The 15,297-nt window shown below is 37.1% G+C and overlaps 1 protein-coding gene across 1 annotated transcript in view; it reads left to right on the forward strand.

Moving 5' to 3' along the window:
- Nucleotides 1-15,297, forward strand: part of maptb (microtubule-associated protein tau b) — a 34,729-nt gene that overhangs the window by 16,124 nt on the left and 3,308 nt on the right. Inside the window, exons 4-12 of the mRNA XM_067372958.1 lie at nucleotides 804-899; nucleotides 4,170-4,193; nucleotides 5,128-6,342; nucleotides 8,171-8,205; nucleotides 8,958-9,021; nucleotides 9,535-9,585; nucleotides 10,082-10,314; nucleotides 12,854-12,935; nucleotides 13,196-13,302. Coding sequence (XP_067229059.1) covers nucleotides 804-899; nucleotides 4,170-4,193; nucleotides 5,128-6,342; nucleotides 8,171-8,205; nucleotides 8,958-9,021; nucleotides 9,535-9,585; nucleotides 10,082-10,314; nucleotides 12,854-12,935; nucleotides 13,196-13,302 — 1,907 coding nt within the window. The remainder of the gene's footprint in view (nucleotides 1-803; nucleotides 900-4,169; nucleotides 4,194-5,127; nucleotides 6,343-8,170; nucleotides 8,206-8,957; nucleotides 9,022-9,534; nucleotides 9,586-10,081; nucleotides 10,315-12,853; nucleotides 12,936-13,195; nucleotides 13,303-15,297) is intronic.

Raw genomic sequence — 15,297 nt, forward strand, 5'->3', positions numbered from 1 at the left:
CAAGTATTTTGTTAGCAAAAAATGCATTTGCTATGATTAAAAATATATATATTTTAAAATCCTGTAATCATGAATGAATGAAAAAATCCTGGAAATGTATTTGTTAAAAAGTTGTGAAAACCATGCCACCTTCAGATAGCCATGGAAGGCATATGGATAAATGATTGGATGTCTTTAAATGTTGGAAAACAAAGTTCAGTTACAAATAGCTTCTATACGACATGTGTCCTGCCTGCATTGTCTGTTCACAATAGTTTTAAAAAATAAATTTGTGCATATAACATTGATCATAGATTACTTCTTTGTATGTTTTGTATGATGTATATTTGGATGAGGCTCAGATGTGAGGAAATAGGTCATAGTTTTCAAAAAAGGGTAATCTGTCTGCTTTGGATTGTTCTGGCACAACTGACAAGCTTTCAGCAAGCCCCAGGCTCCCTCACAGAACACAGACGAAACCATCTTATCAACCAGCAACCTGAAAGTCTAGCTCAATTGTGCTTGCAGAAGTCAGTGAAGCAGAATGTCTATAAAATGGCAAATTTGGTAAAATAAAGTTTGGAAAAAAACATGACACTGACTTTTAGAGAGTTTGCCCATTAAGAAATGATGTTTAATCAGTTATAGCTCTCATCTCAAGAGTGTACTAACAGATGCATCAAGGTCCTGTTGTACTTTATCCTTTACCTAGAAGAAGACTAGAAGAGAGTAAGGAGATTGACTGCTTTAAATATAATTTTTGCCTTGTTTACCATCTCAACCTCCTCTGTTGTCCAATCTAAAAGTTCACCGCTCTCTCATAGAGGAGACACAAGAACCAACGCCTGAAGTGAGAGCCCAAAACCTTGTTTTAGATGACTCCGAACCCAAGTCCTTGTTTGATAAAGATGTGCCATTGGGTATGATTCTCCAATTAAACTACAATTGTGCCACTCTACTTTCGCTTTACTATACTGCCTGTTGCTCAGCTTCTGTCTATTATACTACTGATCCAAACATTTTGGATTTCCCAAGGATGAAATAATACTATATTCTACTAATCAAATAAAATTTTCTGTGTAATTGTCATTGAAATTATTAATTTAATAAATAAATTTTTTTGTGAGCCAGCCTCACAAAAGAGCCAGCCAGCCTCTCATATTTCACCTTCAACAGTGGACAAATGAGAGTGCTAGATACAAATTTAGCCATTTATCATCCACACCTGCTGCTTTTCTCCATTCACTATGCTTTGGTTTCTAATGGATTGGTTGGAATGGATGGGTTATACAGTTCCTATTTTTAATGCTTATTAACATGAAAGTTTTTTTTCTCTTAAAATTCTCCCAATTGCAGGCCATAGGGTTCCATCAGTTATGGAAAACTTGGGAAAAATTTGAGAATTTGAAATTGATTTCTGTGTTTGAAAATGGCATGGAAACTTTAAATGTCATAGAAATTATGTAGTGAAAGTAAATATCTGTTATGCTATGTATGGAGGCTCAGCAAGCCAAATCCTCAATTGAGCCACATTGAAATCTCAGGCAATTAAAATCTCAGGCAGAAAAAGTCATGGAAAAATAGTGGGAACCTTGACATTAACATAAGAATTTAGAACATAAGACGAGTTTCCAAAAAGCAGTGCTTATTACCATTCTCAACAGAACAGTGAAAATTCCATTTTTTTGGACCAGCCATAAATCTGGATACTCTCAGGAACGACCTTACCATATTCTTAGAAGCTTTTGGAAACTTAGTTGAGTTGATTTTTCACTGAGGTATGCTGATGTAAAGCAGCACTGAAAAAATTCACTAAAAGCTAATTGCATACCTTCAAGGCTGTAAAATGCAGCTGCAACAGGAAGCAGTGTTCCCAAGAAACACAACTAACTCTTTAAAAGATTTAATGCCAGTAAAAGCCCAGGATATTTGTCAAAGAGTAATTAGGTAGGTCTACTTTACCTTTCCTTTTTGCATAAGTGAATAATGTCAGGTCTGGACAGGGCGAGTACTAGACTAAATAGTATTGCCCAGAACATCCATTTGTTAAATGAGTAAATGAGATAAGCGCTCAGATTGCTAATGGCTTAGATGGATGTACCTGTCTGAGGCGTGACCTAGGCATGACATAAGATGGAATAATAATAATAGTGATAATTATAATAGGTCTAATTATTGTTGTTAACATTATACAATATATGCAGTGCTTATATATTTGTGTCATTAAGACTTCACCATCATTTGCTGTTTTAAGGCACCTAACTTGTAACAGCCAAATATTTACAATTGTGTGAATATATATATACATATACTTCATGTTACAGATGTGTTCAAATGTAAAAAAAAAAAGAAGCCATTTGGTCAAATATTCACAACAAAAACAATAAGGCCTTCTTCTGCCATTACATGGGACATAATTACCTCACAATAGTTCAAGGTCTGAGGGAATGGACTTCATTTATCATTTACCCCCCAAGGCCACAAACTCATCGATCTTGTCAGAGAAATTGGTGTCTAGTTGAGACAAAGGCATTAAGATAGCGTATGTTGTATGCTATGGTTCTATGAAGTTGGGAGTGATGTAAATGGATTAGACTACCATTAGCCATCAGCTGAATATTTAATGTTAGAGAACATGTTGCTGATGTTTGCAGTACAGCTGAAATGGGTCTGCATCTTTAATTGCTACAAAGTTCACTTAACATGCTTGTTATGAACTGGCAGAGAGATCATATGTCTATCAAGTCATACATAATGTAGACTTATTTCCACATTTATTTCATATGATAGAACCATTTTACTTAAAAGATATTGGGGAATGAATTACATTAATGAAAACATTTTGCTGTTTCCTGTAATGTGTAGATTGATAAGCATTATGTTTTCTGCCAGCCACTTCAATTCACAATAGGTTGTTTGCACATGACGTCACAGCAGCAGTGCGAATGAGTCTGGAGGGCAGGGACTGGTTTTTCTGTATAGAAATCCTATCAAAATTCGTATGTTTTGCGTCGTTTATGGTTGCTCAAATCGATAAAATCGAGAACCCAGAAGGTGTTTATATTGTTTACATAACTTATACCATTTTTTATAGCTTATATTGTTTTTTAACTTTAAAAGTTGTCACCTTTAATAGCCTTTGCGTCTGCTGATACTGAAATGAATATGGATACCTGCTTACCTTATTTGTTTTTGACTTGGTTAAATATCCACATTATTCATGGCATCGTTTGCAGGGAAGAGAAGCTATTTTATACCATTTAATGAAAATTTGGTGTTTTCACTTAAGTTTTGTAGTATTCCGTTCACAATGTTGATCTGGTTACCATGAGAACAGTGTCACGCGCTGCTGCTACAGCCATTATATGGTAGAAAATGTCCAAATAAATAAATGTTTAAAAAGCTGACAGACATCGATTCAACAACAAAGACAAAACTTTCAAAAACACTCAGCTATGTGATTATTTTATTGAGTGATAGCGAGTGGGTTAAATCAGTGACATTATTAGATTTGATATGCGTTGTCTTCCCGTCACCTCCTCAACCTTCCCTTAGTGTGTTTTTACACGTATAAAAGGCAACAATTGTATTACGCCGTCCATTTTTTTCTTTGAGCGATGATGTGAGCTTCTCTTTTTAATTATCAATTATCGTAATTATCGATTCAGCATAAATGACCTACAATGGCGACATTTTTCACAATCGCGGCAGAAAATCAAAAATACTGCTAACTTCACTAGCAGAAAGGCAGCGTGATATAAACAAACCAAACTAGAGCTGAACATGGCGTGATGGCAGCTTCACATTCTCTATATCTACCTCCTCGATGGCAGAAAGTCTTTTAATTCAGTGAAAAAGTTGCTCATCTTCATAACATAAAGATCACGCCCAACATATGTTGTGATTTTCTGTTTATACCTTTCTAAACCAGCACAGAAAAGACTTTTCTCCATCTCTTCCGTTCTAATTTTCACTGCTTGCCCTCCACCGGTATTTCATGCGTCACCAGAACCACGTGATTGCAAACAACCTATTCAGCATGTTTAGAAGACAATATATTTGCTGAATTTCTTGCAATAGGAAACCTACCAATCGGGGCAAAAGAATCCTAGTGCTGCTGTTAATGTTCTTTGTATCCCATCTGTTCTTTTAACTTGCTTCCATGTGATTACACATTTTTGACCGGTCAGGAAGGACAGCAGAAGCTGGAGAAGGTATGGTGGGCTCACCACCCCCTTATCCACCTGTAGTGTAAAAGTTAAATGGATTTACAAACACAATGGGTTCATGACCACCACAGTTTCATTCTTTCATTGCTTGCGCATACATGCAACAATCAAATATGAGATCTCAATGGGAACCACTTCTATATGCTTTCTAAATAAATCTGTTTATATTTGCTCTATATTGCATCACTGTATCTGAGAAAATGAAAAGTCTGAAAATACATGCTATAATTGAATTCTGAAAATTACAGCTATAATTGAATGCATTAAAAGTGATTCAAATGCATTCACAGCACAATGCTTTTTACTGCTCAGATAAGATGCAAAAATTTCCATTAGTGTATTAAATGAAACTTGCAAATCGACAATGCACCAATTCATTGCTTCATTGGCCATTTTGCTACCAGTCATCAATGCTTTACACACTGAAGCTCACAGAGATGTTGTGGGTCATTGTGGATATTGTGGTCTGAATGGCCAGTTGATATTTATGCTTGGTTTTGATTGTTTTTGTTGTGACTGAATGAGTGAAGAGGCACTTTTATAAGTACTGATCCCATAACCCCTTGAGCCTACTCTTGATCCTTCATTTTGCCACTATAGTTACCCATTTTTTTGGTACAATCCATGTTGCAACCTACTGCTTGCTAATTTAGATTAACAAGCATTGTGTAAAAGTGCCTTTAACTCAAAGTTTAGTGTGTAAAATCAGATTTTTGGACTGTTTAACTTTTGTGATGAAAACAGAAACTTGTCTTTTGTGTTGTGTTCGGGCTCCTTACGTGGTTCTGTGCTTTTAGTTCCTTGATTCCTTTTCTTTCTCTGCTTCTAATGTTGACTGTAGAGAGAGGGCGGTTGAGTGTTGCTAATTCTGCAGTGTTGTCTGTGGCTGTTCCTATCATTCTGCCTTCCACGTCATCAGAAGAGTTAACACCTGGAAGTCCGCCAGAGAGTGGCCGGAGCAGTGCGGCATCAATGGATGGGGAGGGAAATCGGGAGAATGGGGAAAGAGAGAGCTCTGTCAGCCCACGAGAATCACCAATGTCTCCACATCCGCTGACGACAACCCTTGCTGATGGTTTGGATTCCGGGATCACAGGCTTCGACAGTCAGCTGAAGAGAAGTCCTTCAGATAAGATGTCCGACCATCATAGTCCCAGTGGATCTGAGGAGGAGGAGAAAGAAGAGAATGAAATGGAGAAGTCTGAAAGAAGATTTTCTGATTCTGTGGAAGAAGCACCTAGAAGAGCTATCAACATGAAAGAGGATAAAGAAGAGGACAAAGAAGAAGTTAGTGACAAAGAGGAGGAAGAAATAGGAGTTTCCTTGGTGCAAAGTTCTGTGACCCCAGACTTGAGAACCCAGAAAGACGACAACATTGAGGATGAACATGAAACCCCTTCTCATCTTCCCATGACCCCAGAGGAAGCTAAAAAACGTGGCCTGTCGTTTGACTACACAGAACCTCAGGATCCCAGTCATCAAAGTGGTCCTGTGGGCTGGGAGTGCAGCTCTGACAAAACGCCGCCAGAAAGCAAGAGCCCTGACTCGTGCAGGGCGGATCCAGGGTCACCTCTTTCCCCCAGTGCTGCCGCCGACCCTATCCAAGAGGAATCATCTCTTACAGACTTCCAAACGGATGCTCGGGAAGAAGAAGAAGAAGAAGAAGAAGTAGAAGTACAGTTACCAGAACCAGAACAAGTAGAAGATGAGCCCACTGTTTCCCCTTTTTCCCAAGAAGAAGCTGCACCCAAGATGGAGCCCAAGGCAGAGGAACATATAGAACCTAAAGAAGCAAAAGAAATCAAGCAGGAGAAATACTTGGAGACAAGTGACAATGATCGCATCGATAAGGTCCAGCCTGTTGCCACACCAGAACCTGTTGCCACACCAGAACCTGTTGCCAAACCTGAACCTGATGTCACCACAGCTAAAGATGCCGTTAAGCCCAGCGCCCAAGTAATGCCCACAAAAGCACCAAGCAAAGCAGCTCCTGTCAAAGAAGCTCCTGCCAAAAAAACAAAGAAACTCGTCGCTACAGTCGTTGCCACTCCTTCCCCCGAATCTGCTACTAAACTTCAGAAAACCCCCTCTAAAGATGCTGCTCCGGCCAGAAAAGCAAGTGTCCCATCCAAAGGTCTGTTTTCCGTTCTGTTCCTCCAAACCCCACACAAATCTTTTTATTTCTCCTTCTCTTTTCTTTTTTTAAATTAGATTAGTAGAACTACGCAGCACCCTTTCTGATAAGCGCACACTACGAAATAAATGTGTTCGGTTGAAGAAACGGGCTGCTTGTAGCCACAAAATCTCTCTCTCTCTTGATCCTTTGTGCCCCGTGTGTCTATCTCTTCTCCTTTCCTCTCTGTGTGTGGTCAGTGTTATTCCGCTTTTGTCTGTGACTAACTGCATTGATTGACTGTTATTGCTGGCACTGTTTTCACCTGCCCCTGTGTATTGCATGTCTCCTGTGCATGATGTGTATTGAATGTATCACTCACAGAACTGTGTATTACCTTTGTGGGTCTACCCCTTTCCAAGATGTCCATTTTATTAAACAACCAAATGGACCCAGATGCCCATGCTGATGGGGCTGACTATAACACACACTGAAAGGAGAAGGTCAGCATTTGCTGCTGGGTTCAAGACAAACATCCTGAATGTCTCCAACAGCTGTGCAGACATCTCCTGCAAAAAGATCAGACAAGCTCACTCAATAATGTGAAACATTCATTTTTGCAAACCATCTCTAGACAATCATTTGGCTTTTAGCAATTTAGCAAGCTAAGTTTGGTGCATGCAAGGCAACACTGCATTGATATTCCTGAATCATTCTGCACTTCTTTCTTCTCCACATTTTTTTCTTTAGTTTAGCCATCTACCATTAACTTTTTTTTTTTTTTTTTTTTTTACTTTGTAAGCTTAGAAATAAACCAATAAATAAATAAAATGTATTTGCATGAACTTGTATACTGAATTGTAATTGGTATTCTTACCTATGTCTATTTAATCAGCAACTGTGGAGAAGGTGTCAAGTTATGTGTTGATTCTTGTGCAAATTGTCATGACAATGACAATTTTATTTACACAGTTCCAAAGCCTAAACCCTAAGCTAAAACTTTAACACTACTCTTTTGCTGCCTTGCAAGCACAGCTATTTACTTCAGGAAAATAAAATTACTGTTGTTTCCCTGTACACGGTTAAAACAATCTTAATGCATTTTTGCAATAATAAAACAAGGTCCTGCACAAATCAATTGATGCCAAAAAAAAGGTCCTTGGTAAAAGAATAGTTCACCCAAAAAATGTGTCATCATTTTCCTCACCCTCCTGTTATAGTACCAAACCCATGTGACTGGGTTCAAGGAATATCTTCACATCTCCAATGGACTATTTATCATTGCAACCAGAGAGCTGAAATCAAAAACCAGACCAGTTTGTGTTATGAATGAATCAATCAAATTTGTTGTGTGAACTGAATACACTCAGTTTATTTAAAATATAAATCAGAGATCACTTCTAAACAAGTACTCTCGTGAACTCTCATAATGAAACCAGCAAGAGTTTTCAGTGAATTTGAATTATATTTTGGTCTGTTCCTATAAAGCTCTAGAATGCCTTAAAAAAAAAAAAAAAAACTTGGAATATACTTCTGTGTTTCACAGAAGAAAGAAGCTTTTTTTCAGGTTGGGAACAACATGAGGGTGAGCAACACAATGACAGAATTTTCATTTCACAAATAAATGTTTGTTTCTGAATGTTTATCATAAACAAACATAAAAAACTGAAACACTGGAATCTGTGCTTCTGGGAACAGGACTTTCAACATCACATCTGATAAATCACATTGAGCACTTTCCTTCTTTGAATCAAGTAGATCGACATCTTGATAAATGTAAGTCTTGATTTCGGGCAACTAAACCCATCAGTATATGAGCTTGCACTTACTGTTCCTTTCTTTCTTACAGCCAAGGCTGGAGTAGGGGCAACTCCTGAAAAAAAGGTACAGTTATCACAAGTGATATTATGCTTCGCGGGGAAAAACAGCTACAAGTCTGTAGCCAGATTAGTTCAAATACACCACTACTGAGAGGAGTCTTTGCTTCATAAATTAATTTGTGTTTACACTCAATTTTCTTTAAATTTCAATTTTAGTTTAAATTTTAGTTCATTTTATTTGGTATTTCTGTTTTATTTTTAATTGATTTTAGCATATCTTTTATTTTTAAGTTAATTTACTGATTGCTTTTTCACCATTGTTTTATACTTTTGTCTCTATTACACTCTCAAACACATAAGATACCCACAACAACCTTGCATGCAAAAGCTAGACCCACTTCTGCCCCCCAAAGAGGGTCTTCAGTCTCAGGCATCCCCAGCAAAAAGCCCTCAGGCTCCTCAACTCCACCATGTCGCTTTAGCAGTCCAGGCTCCGCAAACTCTGTAAAAACGCCCAAGTTCAGGGCCACGGTGAGTACTGCCGCCCATCCCTAACCTTCGGCCAAGAGCTTTTGTTCTGTAAGAAAAATCCTGTCAGTGGGTTTGTTTATGAACAGTCCCACATTAATAGGGTCCGTACAAAGCAAATGAATTTACAGCACCTGAGACACTTCACAACATCAACATCCTTATTACCATAGCAGAAAGAGAAGTTAATGTATGTATTTATGTGATGTTTTGGTTTATTATTGCATTTAAATGGTGATATAATTTTAAAAATAAGAGCTGATTCTTGCTTTAATTGTCCATATTTAGGCTGGAGATGCCAAGACGAAGACAGGTGGTGCCAAACCTCAAGGAGTTGGCACCAAAATCACTGGTAAGTGATTTTAAGATGCATCTTTTCAAGGTTCCACATGAATCTTTATTTAGTACCATGAAAAGGAAGGATACTTGGTGACTCAACATTTAATTCCTCTTTCTGACTTTTTGAAAGGGAAATTAAATGTTATTATGTGAGCCAAGCACTTTTAAGCAATGTAGTCTTTACATTTTTTTTTTTAACAAATTTCGCTTTTTTAATGCATTCTCCCTTGGCATAAGCCCACTCCACATTCAGTACACAATCCACATTCATCGCTGTATGCAATCAAAAGTGCACTGATTATAAATTCATAATATTCTGGAAGTATTTGTGGTTCAGTGTATTCACTGCATGGCAATCTGCAAAAGTGAGCACACCTGTCATTTCACTGTGCATCACTTAACTAATGTTCAGGAAGTACACAATATTTGCCTACTAGAAATGGGTTGTGAAACCCCAAGGGAATGATTCTCTATTTATAGAGAATTAATGCGACTGATTTGTACCACTTTGATTTGTGAAATACAGCTGCTTCACGGATGGAGCAGCGAAAGACAGGACCTGGGTCCATTGAAAGAGGTAAAAAAGCCTCTTTTGTGTGGGAGCCAGTCAAAATTTTGGTAACACTTTAGTATAGGGAACATGTATTCACTATTAACTTTGACTTTTCCCTCAATAAACTCCTAATTTACTGCTTATTAATAGTTAGTAAGCTAGTTGTTAAGTCTAGTATTGGGTGGGATTAAGAATGGAGAATAAGGTCATGCAGAATAATGCATTAATATGTGCTTAATAATTACTAATAAACAGCCAATATTCTAGTAATATGCATGCTAATAAGCAACTAGTTAAAAGACCCTAAAATAAAGTTTTACCAAAATTTCTACTGTAAAATACAGCTGTTGACCTTCCCAAAAATCTGCACAGCTGAAATAATAAAACTCCACAAAACTCCATGAAAGCTTTTACATGCCAAAGAAAGGCTGGAAGGTGAAATAATTAACTACAGAGTAAATTAAAATCAGAAGAGCAAAAACAGAAGAAAATATTCTGGTCTTCTGTTTTTCACCATCAGCTGACTCACCTAAAACCCCAGACCGTAGTGGTTGCAGCAGCCCGGCCAGTCGGTCCTCCACCCCTGGACAGCAGGTGAAGAAAATAGCGGTGGTGCGCACCCCTCCCAAATCACCTGGTTCATTGAGATCTCGTGCCCCGATTGCTCCTGTTGCACCTATGCCTGACCTGAAGAACGTCAAGTCCAAGATTGGCTCCACTGAGAACCTCAAACACCAACCTGGAGGCGGGAAGGTAATTCTGTCATGCATGTTTGGCAACATGTTTTTTCAATTGGCAAAATCAAACGTCTGGAAGGTCTGAAAACAAAACCAGCTGGTTGGGACTCATTTAGTGTGGAATTAAAAGACTCAGACTGGAATGTTTACAGTTTGAAACAATAAAGCTCTAAGAGAAAACTTTGACCCCATCTGATGGAAGTAGGCCAATCATCATAGATGTTTGAGTGGAGATGTCTAGTGGATATTTGGATTCTGAAAGATACTTGGCAGAACAGCCAATAATCAAGCTCATCCACGTTGAGGAAAATTGGTTGTAAATTGAAAGTACGTCAACACAGAAAAGAAAATGCAATTTTATGTCTTTAACAGTAGAACAAACCCCTTTGCAGAGCCTGGGATCTGCAGTTCAACTCAAAGCGCAAGGTTAACACTCTTGACTCTCCTTGTCCTTTTCCAGGTGGCTATTGTTCATAAGAAGATCGACTTGTCTAATGTTCAGTCTAGATGTGGATCCAAAGACAATATCAAGCATGTTCCTGGAGGTGGTAATGTGAGTAACTGGTAGGGTTAGAACTCCTTACTCAGAAAAATAGTGTAGTTATAAGCAGTTAACACTAGATATAGTTGTAAAATAATGTAGAAAATGATAAAGCGAACAACCAAATACAGCATTATATTTCAGCTGTTTCTGATTGAAAATAGGCCCCCCTACAGAAAAAACGTATATGACATATCTTGTAAAATTATTTGGAACTGGAATTGGACCAGTTCCCTCAGGATATCACTTCATTTATTTTTAAGTTACATGAGATATTCTACTTTAATCTATTTTGAAATGGTCTAAAATTAGGGATTTAAACACCTCAAACTTTGACTATGACTGCTGTATATTTCTAACAGTTTAAAGTATGTATGTAAATCTCTCAAAGACTGTTCTGCGCATCAAATGTCAATAGTTACCTCTCGTAACTGATGAAACCCTAACAAATATCCAGTCAAAGCTTTTAAGTAGTTTAAGTCAAGTATTATCTTCCAAACACCCACAGTCAAAAAGAATGTTTCTATTTTTACTGTTAGATTAAATTGACTGTTAGATTAGATTAAACTGTTAGATTAAATTAGATTAAAAGAGATTTACACAAAAGACTATTTTTAAACTTACTACTAAGCCTAAACATCCACAATTAAAACATCCACATTTTATTTGAAAGCTATATTATTTGTCTTATAGTGACCAAAAAATTTCATATTCAATATTTAACACAGTAAATATAAATTATATCAAATAAATGTTACATTTATATAGTATAATCATTCATTATTAATGTCATCTAAGTCCTAGTTTTAATCATGTCTGTAAAAGGTGACAACTAAAATAAACCATTACAATGTGAACTGACTCTGATGGCTTTAGCTATGAGCTGTGCTATTAGATGCCAGAGGTTCATGAAGGTGGCTAGTTCAGGGTCTGCAGCATTCCTTCACAGGCAATGCATTTACGAAAGACATCCATCAAGATGCCTTTGCAGGTTCAATTAATGTGCCTGAATCCCCAGTGTTAGTATGTCCTCTTACCTGGTGTCCTTCTTGGTTCCTTCTGGTGATGCTGCTGTGGAGTTTGCATGCATTTACCATAGAGAGAGATGTTTCTTCCACTGTAGAGAATGGAAAAAAAAAAATCCTCTGTGTGTGAAGATTGTTAGGGTAGTCTCAGGTAGTCAGATATGCATAATAAACTCCAAGGGATATGGATCTTGACTGCTTGAATCTGAGCATGTGCGTTATTACAGTGCTTGCAAGGCATATTTAAATCATCAATCTGTTTTCAAATCCCTCATTTCTACTTACAGTTTTTTTTTTGCAATTCATTTTCACTTAAAGATTCTATCCAAACTATAATTTCATCTTTAGTTGTGTTACTTTTCCCTCCTCTGCTAATTGGGATAATTTGACAAAAATGTTGTTTTGTTTCCTTACAAGCGCTGCTATTGCCTTCAGATGTAAATGTAGTTATATCTGAATTTTGTCTTAGACAGTGAATCAGATATAACATGTTTTTTGCATTACAATCTCTTCCCTCTGTAAGTATATGAGTGATGCATATAATGAGTGAATCTCTTTTCTGACTCAACACCTGGGACAGAGTGGAAATTTTCCATGTCTTGAATCTTATTTGAGAAGGTATTTACACATTTTTCCATCTGATCATGAAAAGACCCAGTGTAAATGCCCTCTATGATGTATACCTCTATACAAGATGTGACGTCAACTGAGTCTAAATACATATAATATGTAGACTTTACTTCTCCCAAATATAAATACATCATTACATTTGCATGAACTGCAGAAATAGTCATTTGCATTTATATCCAATTTATGGTGCCCTGTCAGTGGTAGCAAGTTTCTTCTCTGTCCCATGAACCCTGTTGTTGTGATTAATGGCAATTTTCCTACTCCAGATCATCAGCTCCCCAGGTGCCTGAGCATGTGGTTCATTTCCTCCTAAACTGCTTTGGTTGATGACTGACTCTTATCTGTTCCTCATGCTTTAGGTTCAGATAGTGCACAAAAAGATCGACCTAAGCAACGTCCAAGCAAAGTGCGGCTCCAAGGACAACATTCATCACAAACCAGGTGAGATTTCAGTCAGATATACAGAAATGTATTAAAAATGCTTGTTAGCACAAATGTGACAACCAACATTGATTACTGTAGAAATAATATAAAATGTTTAAGTTTTATTATACAATTGTATACAAATTGTACAAATAATACAAAATTGTATTTACCTTTGGAAGTGCCGTCCCCAACTTCTTCTTCACCTCCAGTAAACTAAAAACAGAGGGGACAGGTTTGTTTTAAACAGAAGTTTTACACTTTTATCTGTATTTTAGGAGGTGGAAATGTGGAGATCAAATCTGAGAAGTTGGATTTCAAAGCCCAGTCAAAGGTTGGATCTTTGGAGAACATTGGACATGTTCCTCGAGGTGGACAGAAGAGGGTATGTTCTTGACTTTATTAAGCACAGCACTATCAAGTCTCTGAGGAGTCACAATACTGTGTTGAATTATTTGTAATGTGGATGTAGAATTAATTCACAAAAATATTACAATGCATAAGACAATGTGTTTCATGATACATTTTGACTTTTGAATATATCCTTTTATCTGCACTACTCACTTTAAAATTTCCTTCATGTTGGATCTTGTTATGGTCAGCATGCTTCCTCCTGCTTGGCAGACTTCAATGTACTTCTTTTGCACAGATTTTTGCCAACTTCTTTGAGTTGCCTTTTAGGTGTAGGGTGAATTCAGGATGATTGGGAAAAAGTGTCCCAATCAACCTAAATTCACCCTACTGTTTTTAATTGGACTGTTTGTTTAAATACAGAATACAAGGTTGGAAAAGCACCTAATCTAGAGCAATTGTTAGTTATTATCCCATGGTCCATTAAATATCTATTCAAATGTTTATTTCATCCAAAATTTAACATTCTACCTTATGGTTTCCAAACCTGTGTGACTTTCTGTCTTCTGGGGAACACAAAAGGAGACATTCAGCAGAATGTTCTGGCTGCTCTATGAAATTGAATGGGGGCTGTTGGGTCTCAAAAACAGCCAAGACACTCCAAATTGCTTCTTGTGTGTTCCACTGAGAGAGAAAATCATAAGACATGTCAGTGAATAAATGATGAACTATTTCTTAAATGAAAAGCAGCTTTATGAAAACTTACTTAGCTCATTAAATCTGAATAAATTTAGTCATCACAACACAAAAACAAAGTCTATACATGCTAACAAATTACAAATAGGTAATAAATGAATCAAGATGATTTTATATATGTAACAAATGAAATAAAAGTATAGCATGAAATCTAATAAATGATAAAACAGCAACTGGGCATCTTGCTCTCCTTCATCTTCTCTCTCTACTGAACATATTTTCAGCCATTTTCAAGATCACTGCACTTTTTAGAGCTGCTAACTATTTTTCCATGGCGTAATTTTCTGCTCCTGTCTCTGTTTTTATCACACATATCCTAAAACTGCTGAGTGCTGCTTTCATGTGTTCACATTCAGGAACATTCAGGAATATTTAGGAATCAAGTTGGAGTGCTGATCTGACAACTATTTCCAGCAGATAAAAGTTAATGGTTACACTTTATTTCGATGGTCCACTTTAGACATTCTACTATTAACTATAAGTAACTTTGCAACTACATGTCAACTAAATCTCATTAGAGTATTACTGACTGTTAGGTTAGGGTTTGAGTTAGTAGAATAATTTGACATGTAGTTGCAAAGTTACTTATTCATAGTTTTCAGTCATGTGACTGCCGCAGAGCCCTGGAGGGCAAAACAGCCATGTAACTGCAGCACAAGCCTGTCAATTTTCCATCTTAAAAACTAAAATATGTGAACAAGATGCGAGTTTTGGGCACTTGTGATCCATATACAGCACCTGCAGTGATTTCAATCAATAAACAATGGGACGATTTTTTAAAAAGCTAACATGAATTTAAGCAAAGTTTAACACTAATCAAGGATTTGTTGAAGTTGTTTTTTATTTTAAATCGAGTTGTATTGCACCACATCATTATAAACACAGATTAACTGTGCAGAAAGATTGTTATAATTAAAGGGCTGATCAAGCAGCATAGGCGGAGGGTGAACCGACGCCACGCTAAAGAGCAACTTACCCTTAAAGTGCCTTACTGTACTAAAACAGTGCATAGATGCAAACTCCTTTAGGTGAGAATTCACCTTGTTGAGATCAAAATAGGTCACCAATGAGATTCACATAGATCTGATGAGAAAGTGTTTTGGGGAGAGGGGGGGTCTGAGAGGACAGTCTTTGGACAGGGTCATGGTAAATGAAAAATACAATTCCAAATACAATTTGTATAACGCTAATTACATTGCCATTTTGCCAACGAATACAACTTTAGTTGAACTCTGCTATACTATATTGTCGTATTGTCTGTAAAATGCAGGTA

This window comes from Chanodichthys erythropterus, chromosome 3 (assembly GCF_024489055.1).
Source record: "Chanodichthys erythropterus isolate Z2021 chromosome 3, ASM2448905v1, whole genome shotgun sequence".
NCBI lineage: Eukaryota > Metazoa > Chordata > Actinopteri > Cypriniformes > Xenocyprididae > Chanodichthys > Chanodichthys erythropterus.